The 18,958-nt window shown below is 32.7% G+C and overlaps 1 protein-coding gene across 1 annotated transcript; it reads right to left on the bottom strand.

Annotated features, from left to right (window-relative positions):
* Window positions 1-7,097: 7,097 nt before the first annotated feature.
* Window positions 7,098-18,721, bottom strand: LOC108359008 (N-acetylgalactosaminyltransferase 6-like). The gene is made up of 5 exons (XM_017610618.1): window positions 18,453-18,721; window positions 17,705-18,174; window positions 14,231-14,534; window positions 7,826-8,594; window positions 7,098-7,754 (listed from the first exon to the last, which is right to left on the bottom strand). Exons 1-5 carry the CDS (start codon window positions 18,719-18,721, stop codon window positions 7,098-7,100), a joined length of 2,469 nt encoding a protein of 822 aa, XP_017466107.1.
* Between the last annotated feature and the right edge of the window lie 237 nt (window positions 18,722-18,958).

Below are 18,958 nucleotides of genomic sequence, written 5' to 3' on the forward strand. Positions count from 1 at the left end.
ATATAAATATATAAATGAATGATAAACATACACACACACACATAAAAAATATATATTTATTTATGTACGTAAAGAAAAAAAAACAAAAAGTAAATACAAAAAAAAATGCTGCGCAAAAGAGAAGTAACAGGTTAAATAAAACATTGGTATATGCATGTATGTATGTATACATACATATGTATTCAATGTGAAAAGGAAGTAAATTGAAGATTGGTCTCTGGTTTTGTGAAATAAGGGTAGGCTTTTGCGAAATTAAAAAGTAAAAGAAAATATGTAACACATACATACATACTTTGCAAAGAACAAAGCTAAGGTAAAAATTAAAAATAAAATGAAATTTTAAATAATAATAGTGCATAAAGGTAAAAAATGACTCGAATCCAGCAAAGTATTAAGCACATAATGAAACATATGTATGTATGTAAAATGTATGAGTATCCGCTTTTAGTGGTTTTGACACATGAAAAGGAAATATTATAAAATCAAAAAAAAAAATTAAATTAAAAATAATAAAATGAAGTAAAAAATTACTTGCAACCATACATATGCATGTAAACATAGTAAGAATTTAGCAATGCATTGCAACAACTAATGATTAAAAATGGAAATACAGTAATTTACATAAAAGCACTTAAGTCAACCAACAAAACAACATAAATGTAAGAGCCATGTATTTAATGAATTCATTTATACGATGAATATCAACCGAACATACCGAGCATACATAGCATACACATGCAAGCATACATACAACGCACATACTTACACATAAAAAAAAAGGAAATCGGTTTAATTAATCAATAAAAAACACACTTCAAATGTGCAAACGTGCATACATAGGCATTCTTAAACATACGCAACTAAATGCATACATGCATTCATATGTACTACACAAACACATCCATCCATGCAATGCGTTTTTTCATAGCAACCATACAATTATTGCATTTCCTTTTTGTTTTTAATACAAATGCACCGTCAGTGTGTGTGTGCACTGCCGCATGCAAAAACATACAGGCATACAATCATACATAATTTTATTTTCTATGTATGTAAATATGTACGCTGAGTAAGAATAAACAAAAAACAAAAAGAAAACAAACAAAATCAAAATAGTTTTACTGACTTATTCAAATTACTAAAGTTTATGCTTATTTATAACTTTTTAATTGTCTTAAATTTTATCATTTCTTCCGCACCCTTTTCCCGCTTGTCTTCGTTTTTAACTAAAGTAAGAACGTTACCCATACACTTCTCCCAGTCTGAAAATAAATATTGAACACATACCCATATACATACATATGTATGTATGTACATAAGTACATTCATTCTTTCTATTAGGCAAACACGAGTATCACTTCGATTTCAATTGCGTGTTTTTGTAATTCGCAATTAAATATTATTTTTAAAAAATTTTAGTTGATTGCGACCGAAGCGCAGTGACTATCGCCGAAGGTTAATTTGTTCGATATCTAGTTATATAAAATAATTAATTAAGTGAAAATGTGCGAAACAAATCCAAAAATTGTGAGAAAGCGACAAATGAGTAATGAGCAATGAGAAGATATAAATCGATATAAAAACAAAGACAAAAACAAAATTATAATATAACAAATTGTAAAACACATGCACATATACAAGTATTCTTATCTAAGTATAAGCATAATATACATACCATACAATACAATACAATACACATGAATCGGTATATTATGTTGCAGATAGGCAGCAACATGCAACACTCTTTCTAAGCTAAACCTTTGCATTCATACATACTGAAAGCATAATTATAAATATTGATAATACATTTCTATAATTACAATTATGACTATTATTATTATGATTATTATTATTAAATTTCTATTGGCCTATATTTTATGATTAATTTCATTTCTCAGTTTTTATATGCATAAACAGAAACAAAAAAACAATAAATGTATTTTTAATGAAATTGAATACAAAACTAGTGTCTTTTATTTATTTGAGACGTTTTTGAAATATGTAATTACTTATGGGCGATTCCACCGTCACGGGTGGGACATTTGTACAGAAACTTGTTCTTTCTCGTACTCAACAATTCTGCATTTTGATAAAGTTACTATTATATGATTTATTCCAAAATACGGAAAAAATCTGAGAAGAAACACTTCTGTCATGAGTGTGACAAAAAAAAAATAACCTGCTTTTTCGAACAGAAATATTTTACGGAAACTCTGAGAATTTATTTCACTTTTCTGTGTGAACTTGATGTCTTATAAAAAAAACAAAGAACCACGAATACAAACAAAGCAAAAACTGCAACAAAAATTATGGCTTTATTATAAAAAAAAAATCCGGAACTCCTCCGTCACGGGTGGGACACGTACGAATTTTTATATGAAAACGAGATTAAAGTGTACTCCATATTAGAGATTAGTTATTTAAAAATATAAGAAGCCAAGTACGGGTTCAATTCAGTCACGTTTTTTCTTAGGATAGCGCCCTTTATATAGAAGCAAATGCCTAGCAAAGGTGGTCGCTGTGGTGTAGTGGTAAGCAGTGCACGCTTCCACTCCTCCTCATCTGAGCAGTGTTGCCAGTAACTTCGTTAATAAAATCCCGTCCAAATATAACATAAATCCCGTTTTGTACTAAAGTTATAACAGAAATCTCGCGCTACATGTATCTATTATACATTAAATGCTTTTAGATGAAGAAACACAAGCATGTACATAAGGGCGGGTCATTTTTTTTACTATACGCGTATAGCATAGAAAGATTCTACATGTAATTCGAAGCAAATTTGCTTAAAAATGTAAATGTGAAATTTTTCACTTTGCGTTCTCTGGTGAAATTTATAAGTAAAAGATAAGTCCAGAGAATGATTCCTAATATCAAAAAATTGCGTATAGCATGTTTTTGAACAAAATTAAAGCACTTTCTAACGGCACTACATCAAAATGATAAGAAACATATTTTTGCAATTTGGCAAACTCCAAATTGATTTTTGACCCATGATTCCTTCGGCAAATTTGCTTAGAATTACTCGTAGAATCCTGCTGTGCTATACGCGCATAGCCGAAAAATGTCCCATACGGCTCTGCTCAAAAATGGTGGAGAGCTATCATTGCTTTTAAGATGTGAAAAAATGTTTTTTTTTTTTAGAATCGAAGGTTGTGTGTGGATAAAGGAGTGTTAGATTTCAGCTGTCACAAATTACATAAACTTGTGTTATTGAATCATGGGACTGATAAATGATTATGATATATTATATATTATTTTCGAATTTTTAGTCCATTTATAAAAGCTTTGTATATTAAAAATTTTTTTTTCTTTTATTTATTTTGTTTTTACTTTCCAACAGCAAAACTGGCTTTGAAAATTCTCACAGCCACAGCAAAGAAATGCACTTTCAAACGCTGCTTCCAATTAACTACATATGTCGTTCGCGCTCTCAATTTCTTTTGCGAATTACCCCGTCTACACGCACATTCTTCATTCGGTTTTCCAGTTCATCGTTGTTATTTTAATTTTTGCTTTCATTTATTTATTTTTATTACAACGCTTTTATCAACTTGTAATCTTGTGTGTCGAGACCAACATTTATACTATAAATATAGCAAAGGTATTTATGGCAAACCTAGTCTAAAAATCAACGTCGTCGTACGTATCATATTAAAGACATACAATTAGAAAAACTCTAGAGGTAGATGACACCCCGTCAGAAGTTAAATATTGCGCCTAAAAATATGCACAACATACGCTACAGCGGAAATGTACGACACGCCATTTCTTTAAATGAATGAAAGAGATATGGGCATTTCTCAGAAACTTCGAATTTTTCCGTGAAATTTTTTTTTTCAAATCGTGAGCACTTGTCTGAAATTTTTAGTACACTTTCCTTCAGCTGCTAGAATACGAAATGCGACGTGGTGCAACGTTTTGAAGCAATGCACCAAAGCTAATTTTGTTTATACGAAAAACTATCATAAATTCATGAATATGGAATAGATACTTACCATCGCATACTGCAGCGTTTTTTTTTTTGTTTACAGGAATTGTTTCTCAATAATAAGATCCTACTGTGGACAATTACAAATCACAAAATGATAATCTACAGCGTTTTTCAATCAGCTGTAAGTTTTCGCATATCTGGGAAAACTTTGCGGATAAACTGAGTAATGTACTAATTGATTAGTTCACAGATGAAGCTCAATGTACATATTTCCAAGAATTACCCACTGAGTCGCGCGTCTATCAAAATTTAACGCTTCTAGATGAGGGCCTACTCAAATAACTTCAAGCTTAGCACACAGCTAAAATTTCAAGCTCAAGTGTAATTTTACCCCCTTTTTTCCATGAATTAAAATTTTCAAAAGCGTCCATTCATTATATATTCTGACGATGATATTTCACGATATTCAGGGAAATTGAAATATTTTCGAATTAAAAAATATCTCACTCATAATTTTTTACAGTTGAATATTATGAAAATGCATGCATGAAGTTTTCCCAATTAGGAATCAAACAAAACATCAGAGGATTTAATGTTGTGCGTGGGTATTGTTTGGTTATTTGTTTTGAGCGAAGGGGGAAGAGGTGGTGCACTCCAGCCATTAGAAAGTGCACAGTATAAACTTGAAGAAAAGTCAACGTTCGCCTCCCTGCCCTTTCTACAAGCACTTGGGGGGCCATTATAAAAGGGGGTAAAATTGCAATTTTCACAAAGAAAAATTGAGCTCGCGTTGGGCCATCAGCAGCGTATTTGCGCAAAACTCCTTTCTGCGTTGGTGGTCTTCGACCGGGCCGGAAAAAATAACCTCATCAGTCCAACTCCGGTTACGCCATCCACATTATTTTTCTACCACAAAAAATGCATATTTCAAACCGAAATCTTAGTTTTAAATTAAAGTTTATTCTAGACGTACATATGTACACTCTAAACCATTTTGGCAAATTTACGTCGATAATGGTAAGCAATATATATATAAGTGATTCTATATATTCATACGTATCTTTTTCCAAATGTGATCGAAATGAGCCTGTATTAGTAAATGGTTTCAAACACGAAAATATTCGATTTTTAGAAAAATGCACTTCATAAGCATTATAGCTTGAACATTTTTTCTTGCATTTCGGAAACAAATACTCAAACATATTACAATTTAATTCCCTATGCGCATATTAATGCAAATGGTAACTCTTTAATTTACAAAACTGCTTAGCATACACTTTGCACACAAACATTTCCAAAATATTTATAGAACTATGAACTTATAAAAAAAATACCATTAACTGCTTTTATAAATATATATTTATTATGCCAATTTTCCACCGAAGAACACCAACAATTAAAAATTTGCTCACACTAAACCGACTGACGCGACGATTTCACAACAAATAAAGGTTTACTGCTATTTCATGAGAAAAACGATTATAACGGCCCGTCTCCACAGGCAAAAGTTTTTGCCTACCAACTGTCATTTTTATTGCCTGATAAAAATTTTATCAGCGGCAATATTTGTGCGTGGGCATTTTTTATCTTGATAAAAGCATTTATAAGATGGCAATTTTTGCCAGATTTCATCAATTAAAAAGTTTAAAAAATATGCTATTTCACACCCAAGCAAATAATAACACATATTTTAATAGAAAACAGTTCAATTTTTGCTTTTATATTGAAATATCGATAATGTTGTCTCCACGAAGCTATCGCGCAAATGAAAATGTAGCTGTCAAAGTACCAAATTGCTGGCAATATTTATCAAGATAAAAGCTCTGATAATTATTGCTTGCAAAGAGCAATATGCGGTCTCCATGGGAAAAATTTTGCCTGATAACATTATCAAGATAAAAACTTTTGCCTGTGGAGACAGCAAGTTAGTGTGTGAAATCAAACATTATGTGTGCTTTTAGACACTTCGTGCATAAAATTTAGACATTTTGGTTGTAAACATTAATATTGCACACTTTTTATAAGAATATTAGACAATTTGTTTGTTTTTCACATAAGAAGGTGCAAAAATGCCTGAATTTACTCCTTTTGTAGTCTTAATTTTATGCAAATGTTTTAGAGTGTATCTATTAAAATTTTTTGCATTCGGGTCACGCGTTTGGACATGATAACCCAAAATCATTGTACAAATAAGCGAACCGTACCCCATCTGCAGTAGTATTCATCTTACGTGGATAATGCCTGTCACAAATATGTACATAGTTTTGTGCTTATTTGTTCTATGTATGTATATATATTTTTTAGCAGCGTCACATTCCGAGAATCCAAAAAGTTACAAGTTGCAGGGCAGCATTTTAACTCGACCTCCTCCCTGTTTCACGTAAAACGGTACGATGTTTACTTATACAAACTGAAACTTTGTGATGAAGTATTGAAATTTTATTTTAAAGCTACCTGGAAATCAAAAAGCCGATTTGAAAATTTTTGAAATGATTACCAATTTATTATGGCTGCGTTTCTTTAAACATTCCAGATAAGGCCATTTCGCATCCAGAATAAACAGAATGCGTTTGAAATATACGTTAACATATCATCAGGAACGTTCTAAAAAAACAAAAAAAATTTATTCCAAACGTTCAGAATGAATAAAGAAATTCCGCCAATATATCTACATTTTTACTGGGTAGAAATTTACTCCCTAATTAGTTAAAAAGGAATAATAAACTATATTGACTCATTAATTATTGTAGCTATCTTTATATAATATTCGCAATATTCCTTTGAAATTTCTTTGCATTTTTTTTTATAAAAGTAGAGCTCATTATCTAACAAAAACTATATGAATCCAAATTCCAAACTTTTGCAAAAATTAAATAAAATCAACAAAGTTTAATTGGAATTGCAAGCTTTTTAGTAAAAATTTCTGGAAATTATCGGCGTACTAAAACACGCATGCAAAGCTATTTAATTTAATTAATCTTTTCTTTTTCACATAAAAAGCGTCTGCGCGACATTTTCCGAGCATCCAAACATTGAGCTTAACAGAAAAAGCAGTCAGCCTTAAATTACGAATTATATAGTATATAGTTTAGTACAAATAATTGTATCGTTGAACCTAATATAAATTTTATAACTATGTGTAATATTTTTTCATAAACATTATCTATTTGGGAAGAGTGTCAAAATACTTATTGAGCAAAGTTTCATTTACGTAAACAAAAGCCCATTTCATTAATGGATTGTTAAGGACACACCTATCAACAACAACTTGATGGAAATCAGGCCGAGCTTCTAAGCAAAAATTCCTGTTTTTCCCGTAAACCAGCCACTGCATTTTACGGTTATAATACCACAACTGGTCGGTATCACCAATGTGGCAATCATAGATCAACACCATTGAGTTTCCCTTTCTCTGTGTTGTCTGCAAGCAGTAGTCTTCACCACGCATGCGCAAATCATGATTTTCACTTAGGGACCAGTCCTGATTGCGGCTGGGAAACAACGCGTCCTCCTCACACTGCTTAATTCCGATCGGCCCGTAGTCCGGTGGGCCTAATGTGTCCAGACAAAGATCCGGTGCTCCCACACTACGCACTTGACCAAATGCAAAATCGGCAGTGCCTCTCGGGGGATAATGTTTCACCAAATCAAAAGCAACATTCTCCATAAACCACTTAAATGATTTACAATTTAAATTCTGCCGCACTGCTTTTTGCTCTGTTAAATCGCCTTCTTTGATTTTTTCGTACAAACCTGGTGCATGCTGATAGACATACTTTTTGTAGTCGTCCATCCAGACCTCAACAATGCGTTTATAGTTCTGCAAAATGAAGTAGGTATGTACACACATACATGTATGCTTATATAAACGTCCTTACTTATAGAGCTTACCTTATGTAAGTAGTCGCCTTTACGATTATTTGGTACACCAGGCCATTTATCATTTCGAAAAATATGCCCGACACGTGAGCATGGCACATCCAGTAGTCTTCCGCCACACATCCAGATCTTAAAACTTAAATCGTACTGCTCTCCACCCCATATATCTAAACCATCATCGTATCCTCCCAACTCCCAAAACCATTCTCGTGATATAGAGAACAAACCACCCGCCATGATAGGATTCTCGAAAGGTTTTGTGGGATCTTTCAAATCCCGTTCCAACATAGGAAGCCGCTTGTAATCGAGTGTCCAATCGAATGCGCCACGTGCACCTTCATCTTGAGCAGTATACGCGAAGGTTTCGTCGTTAATCACATCGATCATGGGGCATACAACTGTTCGCTTATCTTGCGCAATTAGATGCAGCAGTGGAGGCAGCCAATTATAGTTGGCCTCTATGTGTGAATCCATGAAAACCAAAACGTCCCCGACAGCCTTAATTGCGCCAGCCAGACGCGCCAAGATCAGTCCCTTTCGCTTTGGTAATCGTATAATATCTACTTTCGGAAAATACTTTTTAACATATTCGTCGAGCTGTGTCTTTAACTCGACTCGATCGCTAAAATCATCAACGAGTATTATTTCTTTTATCAACTCAGGTGGCGTACGATTGGCAACACTATGCAAAGATCGTAACAAAGCGCTGAAGTGTTCGTTGTAGAAGGGTATTATTATGCTAACAGTTGGCAAATCGGCAAAATATTTCATCATTCGGCATCTGAAATGAAACGTTTCATAAAACTTTATTTGAAAAAAGATGATAATCGGTTTTGAAAAGAACATGGCATAATTTTGTATCACCTATGAGTCCATGACGGCCAAAGTTGGCTATCTATAATAAAAAAATTAGATATTGTTGTATTGTCGTTTTTCCATATCAGGTCGTTTTCGCAAGATATTTTAATTTTTTTTTTTGAAAAGAGGACAAATTTTAACAAGGAAGCAATTAAAACCAGTAATTTTTAAGCGAAAATAAAAACCGACTTCAATTCTCATATATAAAATTTAAGAGTACCGTTAATTTCTACATCTAAACCAAATTAGTATGCGACTGCCTCTGAGGTACCACCTTCCCTTCAAAAGAATAATTATAGAAATCGGTTGTCGGGGCTCAAAGTTAGGCGGTAACCTTAATAAACAAAAAATATCCCGAAGAATTGATAACCTCCTACTTTTTTGAAGTCGGTTAAAAATAAAAAAATATTTCGTATTTCTTTTCATTTGTATTAAAGCGTGTCCCTAACAATGAAAATCGATGTTATTTATCCATGGTTGTGAATTACCAAATGAAATGTGCAATAATTTTTTCATGAAGTAGGAGCAGGAAATAATGTTACTCATACGCAGTGTTGCCAGGACCTCGTCATGAGAACACGTCCTCCTGGTCTGAAAAAAACGTCATTTCCTACCCAAAAACGTCTTTATCAAATGAATGTACAAAAAATTGTTTTTATTAAAATTTTATTGTATACAAAGGTACATATGTACGTAAGGTATATTAAAATGACAATTCAACAGAGTATGCAGTTTGATAGCCCATTAAATTTCAGGGCAATAATGTGCAAGTTTAAAAAGGCGTTGGTTTTTATTTTTTATTTTTTTTTCTTGTAGACATTTGGTTAGGGGCTCGGTTGTCGAAAACGCTAAATTACGTTGTGCTAGGAAGGAGCATAGCATTATTTCAGCCTTTTTTGCATTCCTTACATTTTCAATGAAGTGTTAAAAAAGTCGCCTACATTTTTCTGACGTTTTATGCCGCACAGCTTTTTTGATGTTTTTGCGAGCGTGCGTGTTGCAATAGATCGGCTCTAACATTACAGCAAGCCTCATAACCTGAAGTGTTTACACAACCAGCCTTTGAACACGGAATTCTTAGTCCAAGAATCCAAAAAAAAAGGCTTTTAAAGCAGCTGCAGCAAAACGCAAAGAATGTAAAGATTTATTAAGAAAATAATTCAAAATCAGTTCTACTTACAAGATTTAGTAACAAAGAACAATTACTGGGAAGTTAAAAAACGTAATTTTTGACACAAAAAATGCCCAAACGTCAACAGGATACAAAAAACGCCCAAATGACGTTAAAAACGTCAACCTGGCAACGCTGCTCATGGCCCTACTCATCCATGCTAGTACGATGTTTCCACGTTTCATAATTCGCTCTCTAATTAATTCGCTAAGTAATTCGTGAGTTACCCTGTTTCCACGTCACACATTAGTAATTCGTTGGCAGCTCTACTTCCTGTTCTTGTTCTTCGCTATTTACTATTATTTTTGTGTACTGAAAATATCGAAGATGGAGCAAAAATTTAATTCATCAAAGATTTTAAATTATATAGAGAATATTTTGTTAATTATTTTCCAGCAACTAGAAAAAGCGGTAGAAATGCGACCAGGGGTTTATACTTCTAAATATATATCATCAAAAAATAATGAAAATTCGCATCAGATAATACGCTCTTTAAAATACATTTATGCATGTTTTATGTACAGAATGTAATAAATAAATAAACTTTTTAAGGTTTCATAAGTTGCATTTTATTTACATGAAATCTAAAAAGAACTCAAACATTTTCAACCGGCTTCAAAAAAGGGGAGGATATCAATTCTTCGGAGTATTTTTTCTTCTTCTTCTTCTTCTTTCTTTTTTTTTACCGGAAAGATGGTGCCTTAAGGGTCGTCCTTTAATTTGGTTTAGATCCGATCATTAAATCATGAAAAAATTAACGGTACTCCTAAATTTGTATATAAGATTTGATAAAAAGTTCTATAAACACAAGATGCACTCAACCTTCAAAAGTAATACACAATTTTACAAAAGAAAATTAATATAAATAAATTAAATAATTCCATGAAATTTTTACACTTATATGTTAATTTTCGTCGATTTCTGGTTTCTCTTTTTTTAATACTTCGAATACCGAAAATTTAACCGAACTTGTATTTTCATGTAGCTCATTTTGGTGGAACGAATTCGAAGTTAGCAAATTAAATCTTCGAATGCTTGTTGAGTTCAAATCAGTGGTAAACTGTTTTAAGCTGTAAAGTGTAAAACAGTAGTGAGTATGCGTTGCATACTTTTAGGACAATGTTTTCATTCGCAGTTAAACTTTAAAGAGCTCTCAAGAAACGCGAAAAAGTCTTACAAAATGACGCACACGAAATGGAAAAGAAATTTTCTTCTATCAAAATTTCTTAAATCAGTTGCAGCTCTCAAGAAAAAAATGCTCTTTTATTTATTTCTTCAAGAAAATTTGCTTTTTCAAGCAACAGAAATTATAAGAAATATTTCTTGTGGTTTTCTTGAGAGTTGGCTTCAAAGCTTTAAGATACAGTTTGTAATTGAGATTAAGAGNTATAAGAAATATTTCTTGTGGTTTTCTTGAGAGTTGGCTTCAAAGCTTTAAGATACAGTTTGTAATTGAGATTAAGAGCTTTGGGGGGGTTTAAACCCCAAACCCCACCCCTTGTGTGCGCTAATGCTAAGAGCTCATATTTACTTAACTTTTAACACTTTGTGTGTAGTTTTTCTCTACGTGACAAATTTGGTATGTAAAAGTAAACAGACAGTGTTTAATTTTGCACACACTAGGGGAGGAATCTGGTTACTTCTCTTTGTATGCGTAAATTTAAACAACAATTTTTTAGATGAAATTTTGAACATTTTATGTGTAAACTGTGAAATTGTGAACAACAAATGTTTAGTGGTTACTTAAAAAACAAATTTGAAATTTGTTCTACGCCACACATAGAATAAGTAAAAGTAAGCAAGCAGTGTTTAATTTAATTAACACGGTGTGTAAATTTGCATTCATTAAGAGAGGAAACTAGTTACCTATCTTAATATGCGCAAATATCAACAAACAAATTTTAGAGTGTGTCCAATAACTAATGGGAGTTGTAACAAAATTTTACTTAATTGAATTAAACACTTAGGCACTTCGCACATTACTCACTTAATCGTTTCGTCATGCTGAAACGATCTTAAGAGGACATCTCTTCTGCACACTTGAGCGTCGTTTTCTATAATGCAATTAAACTTTGTCATGTCTGCGATTTGCAACGGTTTCACCGAAAATCATAAATTATTATTAACTTTCTCTTCTTAATTGAAAGAAGAAAGAAGTTGTGGGAAAAAATACTTCGGCAACACAGAAATGAGAATTGTACTTAGTAAGAGTACATAATAAACAATTGTCTATATCCACATCGTGGGGTGGGGTGCAATAACACCATGCGCAATAAGGCCATATATCCATTTTATTTGGAATTAAAACCATATGACGTTATTTCCAATCCAGAAGTGAAACAAAGTCACATTCAAAATTGTACAAATGAGTAATAAAGTCATAATTGAAAAGAACTTCTCAAACAATATAGACGCAATTTTCTCGATTTAAGTTGTTGCAAAGTAATGAATATCCAAACCCCGGGACTAACCCCAAGTTCCCGGGACTGTGATAACGACATCCCGAAAATCCCGGGTTCGTAAACAGCGAAAAAATTAACATCCCTAATGTTCACGTAGCATTCTCATTGGGGCATTGAGTTTAACGAGATCTAAAAGGACAGAACAGTCAATTGCTCCACTCAAAACATCATGTAACACCATTAGGCCAGAAATAATTCGTCTACTGCGAAGTGTATGTAAATGTATACAAGTTTGCAACGCGAAATATAAGGAGAAAAACGATTTGCAAACCTAATTTGGGCTAGACCAAATTTTAAAAAACTTTTCTGAACCCGTTCTATCCTTTTATGGTGAATTTCATAAGTGGGATTCCATATGAGAGAGGCATATTCAAGTTTAGACCTAAGAAAGGCAGAATACAAAATCTTTCTTGTATATGGGTCCTTGAATTGTGCACTATTAGGTTTTTTGGAAAAAAAATAAAACATTTCGTTCCCGCATTATGTTTCGTAGTTATCTTCATATTATAAATTTCTATCCAAAATTGCTTTAATTTTTGAACGCCTTAATGCACTATTTTTATATACATACATACATACAACATATAAATGTATATCGATAAAAGGCGAAAATATCGTGCTGCGTTCAAAACTTATTTTACTGAAATCCTGGGGAGCTTTTGATTGCCTAAATATTTTAAATGATTCTCTAAATAATTAAACGCAATAATTGTTGACAAAAAAAGTCAACGCCATTTTTTATCAATGGAAATTGTTAAATTAAAAAAAAGTACAAAAAAACCAGCGGCAAAAAAATAAAAAACAACGGAAATTTTTAGCTGCACACTGTTGGTTATACTAAAATTCCATGGGCTATAAAACTCCATACCATAAATTGTTTTAAAAATTCAGACTATTGAATTTTTATGAATGTTGCATATACACTAGTGATCAGCAAATTAAGGCATCGATATTTTTATAAATTTTGGCCATTTATCTTTTGTTTATTTAATGTTTATTATTTTTCCATAAAAGTCTAGCTCATTATATAACAAAAACCCCTTAGCAAACATCCCCTTAATACCTAAAAACTTAAAAACTATTTTTTTTCGAGTTCACCCAAACGACTTTACCGACCGAAGTCGGAACGACGCACACTGGGGCCGCCCCATATTAGCTCAAAATTCTAAAATCATTTTCTTTCCATTAGACTCGCTAGCTTTCGATGCAGAATGGCAGGCAATTCGAAACCACATCGAGTTTTCGTATCTCCCGAACAATTTCAAAAAATTGACTTGGCAATTGAAAAATAAGAAGGTATTTACTTATTTTTGCGTATCCAGTGCAGCGTCGTGAATAATTTTTGGAGTGGAATCGTCAGCTTTAAACATCAAAATTGGAATTTTCCCTTCATGTGGCATCAGTGCATTCCGAAAATATTTAGCCTTAGCACAAATTAATTGCTTTTATTAAGTTATTTCTTATGTCATTCGATCAACAACTTCTTGCGGTTCTTAACTACAATGCTCTTAGGCAAGCAAAAAAACTAATGTTAATATCACGGCAAAATTTAAAAAAGTGACATTCTGGAAAATTCGGACGGACAATATTATAATTGAGTGTCCAGATTTGGCGATTTAGCGCCAATTTGGTGATTTTTTTTTTATATTTGCTCGTAAAAATTTAGCAAATCGCCATTAGCGATTTTTGGAGATTTTTTCCTTGTGTGTGGTTGTTGTAATCTAAATTCGCCAGCGACACCACCTTGCATAAATTCGCCTTGGGCTTACACACTTAAAAACAGCTTTGTAGGTGGCTTATTATTATTGGGATCGTATAATGCTATGATTTTTCGTTTTTACCACCATACAAAAAATTTAAAAAGTGGGGACAAGAAAATAGCACTTTGTTTGGAAATTACCTATATATATTTATAAGTCCACATACCCACGGAAACGTATATCCGGCACTGAACGATTAACAGAAATCACATCTGATAACAACGCATTAAACCCGTTTTTTTTGGTCATTTGTTGTTTCAGCTGCAGCTTCGATGGATCATTAATGTATGCCGGTTCACCGCGCTCGCCAGTTCCTGTGCGAGTTGCTTCTCTTTCCATGGCGTCCACATCGTGCCAGTCCTTGAATTGAGCTCTAGAACTCTGCAATATCTGCTCATTTTTCTGCCAAAATGAGTATTTTTTTATTTCTTGGGCTTCTTCTTCATTAATAGCACGTTGTATTGGGATCACTTGAGATAAGAGAACATAAGTTGCGAGACCGATTGTAAAAATGCACAAAAGTCGAACCCCACTAGAAGCACGTATTTTCCGTTTCATTTCATTTACTCAAAACCTTAAGCGACACAACGGACATACAGCTTGTCTTAAACTGAACTGAAACTTAAATTCCATTTTTGGAGAAATTTCAACCTGGTTTTCCGAAGAAATTTATCATCTACCAAAAGCCATATTGTATTTTCACCTGAGTAAATAACGTCGTAAAAGTAAATGGATAAATTTCTAACAGTGCATGTAAATAGATACATACAAACATATATATGTACATACGTTTTAAAACTTAAGTTATTTCGGTCAATGCTACCTTATACAAATGCAAACATGCATATGTATATATATACATATATGTTTACATATACCTATGTGCATATGTACACTTACGATCAAAAAAACACGGACAATTTTTTAGCTGTTACTGCGCTTCTACTGTAACTAAAGCTACGTAACGAAATTTTTTAGTTTTTGTAGTGACCATTGATAAATCCTTAAGGCCCCATCAGTGTTGCCATATTATAGCCATAACCATACCCATGGCAATTATCTGTTCCAATGAAACATATAGGCAGCTCTGTAAACGATTACACTGTGCGGTCGAGATTCAAAAGTGCGGCCAAAATTCGAAGGTTCAAAGAAATTTCGTACAAGGGGTTACGAATCCGTAGTCAGAATTTCAAAATACGAAATGGCGCATCCAGTAAGGCGTCTGGTAAATTTCGGGCTTTTGAATTAGAATTCTTAGAAATATTTTGAGTATGCAGTTTTATAGCCCACAGTTTAGTCTTACAAATTGCAAGTTTGCAGTAACAAGGAGTTACCTTTGAATTTTGAGATTTTTTGTTGACTGTGCCAGTTTTTTTCTTTCATACGAAGTGTGTTCGATGATATGAAGAAATTGAGCAACACCTTCAACAATAAAAAAATTCAAAAATCAACCCTAAGTCCCAGCTTCTTTTAACTTGCACTTTATTACACTTAAATTAAAAGGGGCACAAAACTGCATGCCAAAACAACTCTCGAAAATCTGATTAAGATATTTCAAATATTCATGAACATTTGTTAAAATTCGTCGAATTGATATAAATGTTCTACAAATTTTGAAATTTTGATTTACATGTTTTTTTTAAGATAGTAAGAAATATTTCCATAAAAAAATAAAAAATATTTTTTTACTTTTTTTTCTTTATTTTGTTTTAAATAAAACTCTATTAAGCCTTTTTATTCTAAAAACAAAATTGTATATTCGGATTCGAGGCTTTAGAAATGTCCTAATTTTTGGCCACCAAGACGTCTGCTTTTTAAATAATTTTTGTAAAAGAGACTTAACTCTGCATTATAGCTGTAAAACTATCGATAGTCAGCCCATTCGATGTTTTCGATAGTTTGCATTGAAACTACCGATAATATCGGATAATTTTAAAATGCATATATGAAGCCTTTTATATAAAATTTTTCGTTTCTTATAGTCCCTGAAGAATTATCTTATTGTTATATAGCATTTTCCAATAACTTTGTCCTTTTTCTTCGACTATTCAAATATTTTAGACCATAATATGAAAAGCCAAAATACCCAATATTAGAAAAACAAATTCGCTTATAAACGTAAAGAATATTGTATGTATTAGAAAAAAGCACAAAAAATCATACACATACAATCAATTCAATATGTTTAAATTTAATTTCTGTATACAAGTCGTAAGAATATAAAGCAATTACAGCATACAAAACATGAACATTTGTTCAGTAATGGTAATTATGTTGAGCACATATATTTCAATTCTAACAAGACGCTTAAAAACATTGTTGAGCTTAACATAACGTTTGTTTATAAAACACAAGAGCATAGCGCGTAAATATTACTCAGCTTATGGACTAACAGTCGGATAAAGTATCACAAGTATTAATCAAAACAAAACAAAATCTTATATGTAGAAGAAAAATATTAAATACATACTTATCTTATATAGTACTGATAATAACATATCACAAGTATTAGTTAAAACAAAACAAAAACGTATTCAGTCATATCATTCATATAAATTAATCAAAACAATTGGGGTATCCAGGCCAAGACTGGAAATCTACAACTTTTACCACGTATTTTGCTATATTCTCAAATAACCGTATAAACTAAGACCGCGTTACCAAGGGTAAAGGACTCACAGTTTTATCAGATCTATTATTAAATTCAACTGCTTTCAATTTATTTTATCAAATGATCGAAAGAAAAAAATTGCGTTCAAAGTTTCACGCTTTACCAAAATCCGAAGAAAGTTATTATACATTGGTGGTCAAAACTATAACATCAAGACAAATTTCTAATTTTTAACTATTAATTTTTCATTAACGCGAATTTGGGCTACTTGAAACTTGCACGTTGTTATATTAAAATTTAATGGGCTATAAAACTGCATACCCAGAATTTATCTAGAAAATATAGAATAAATATTGATTAGTTGATGGACTTCTTATACATTTTTTACAAAGTTTGTAACTTTGAGTTACATGTGTTTTTGTTGTAGTTAGAACTATGTATATTTTTATAAAGAATAAAAATTAATGGCTAAAACTTAGAAATTTGTCGTGTTGTTATTTTTTATACCTCTTGTATAAAAGCTACATTATTCTATCAGCCAATAGTTCTTGTTGATGAAAAGCAGTTGATCTATATTCTTAAAGCCTGATTATGGCATCTTAACCTAACTTATTGGAACGTAAAGCTTAGGGAATCAAAATGAAACAGATTTCGGCGTGGCTTTAAGATACGTTAAGTTAAGGCTGTTCAATTATAAGCAACATCCATTAAACAGAACCATAACAGACCATAAGGCTTCAATGTCGATCTTCTCTGAGAAACAATTAAACCGGCTTTACTGAAAAGTCGAAGTCGCCGATATACAGAAATAGCGCATCACACATACTTTCAGAGTTTCCAGATTTATATTGGTTTAAAAGAAAAATAACAAATCTTGACTATATGGCAGTGCAAGAAAATTTTATTTATATAATACCTTCCAGAAATCTAACGGATTGGAGTCTGGATTAGTATTTGGCATTTCTAGGTACTGTCGTATGCTACTTATTGCATCCGCTCTACTTGACTTTACTTTTTAGGCAACTTTACTTTCTAAAAATTTGAAGAGGCTGGATTGTAGCCGCGAAGAAGTTCCTGATGTTGGCGGTTCAGCGACGTCTGGAATATTGGTTGCAGGATGTAAAGATGCAAGTTCATTTTCTAAGGCTTTTTGTGCCAGCTCCGCGTTGTTAATTGAGCGAAATCCTTCCTTCTTGAACCACGGATCAAGCAATGTTCCCAACCTTGTGACCGAACGTTCTTCGTAAACAAACATCATTTTCTTTAGCCGTTCAATAATAAAGACACAGGCGTCAAATGCTTCAACGGTTTTTAATTTGCTTTTACACTCTTCAAGGCTTTGAAGAATTCCATAAACAATAGGTATAGGCAATGAAATTGTAACATTAGTGCTTGATGATGCAAGTACAATGGCATTCTCAAAAGGTTCAAGGATTTCTCTCATATCAGTTAGGATTTCATTTTCATCCGCAGTCAATGGCAGCGGAGCTTTTGATGTACTAAGCAGCACAAGAGAAATTGTGTCTTTTGTAAGTAAAATTCTGTCAATCATTTTGTAAGCGCTGTTCCAACGCGTCGGTATCTCCTATATAAGGTTGTACGGTTTTTCCTTTCCTTGTGCTCCTTTGAACTTTTCATAAGCTATTGTACTTGATTTAAAATAAGTTACGAGTTTTTTACATTTCAATAATTGTGATAAGCATTCTTGAACAACTAAATTAAAAGTGTGAGCGAAGCAAGGCAACTGTCGTTTCTGAAGAAGTTCACAAGCTTTTACCATAGAGTGCACACAATTTGCCATTCCTCAAAAATTGCGCGTAATGGTGTTGCGTTTTTTTCAGCAGAGTGGTTAGATTCCACGAGCAGTTTTTTAGTGGACAAAACTGTTGTACGCAATTTGAGATTGTCCGTCATGAAATGACATGTTACCGTCAGGTAACCCTCATTCGCGGCTGACGTCCAACCATCTGTAGTCACTGCATAATACTCAACGCGGCCAAGACCGGTTTTCAACTTTTCTTTAATGTTTGTATGCAAATCTTTCATTAGTACTTTCTGGAAGGTTATTCGGGATGGCAACACATAACGGGGATCTAATATCTTGACAAATTGCTGAAACCCCGTGTCCTCCACAATCGAAAATATTATTGTTATTAATATTCTAAATATTTTAAACAAAAACGCGAAACGGGTTCACTAGTAGTTCATAACATATAAAAATGTTATTCGTATCTACATGAGTGTACACATCATCGTACACAGGAGCCAATAAATTATTTTATA

Source organism: Rhagoletis zephyria, unplaced genomic scaffold (assembly GCF_001687245.7).
Source record: "Rhagoletis zephyria isolate East Lansing unplaced genomic scaffold, Rhagoletis_zephyria_1.1 Rzeph_scaffold_00323, whole genome shotgun sequence".
NCBI classification, from domain to species: Eukaryota; Metazoa; Arthropoda; class Insecta; order Diptera; family Tephritidae; genus Rhagoletis; species Rhagoletis zephyria.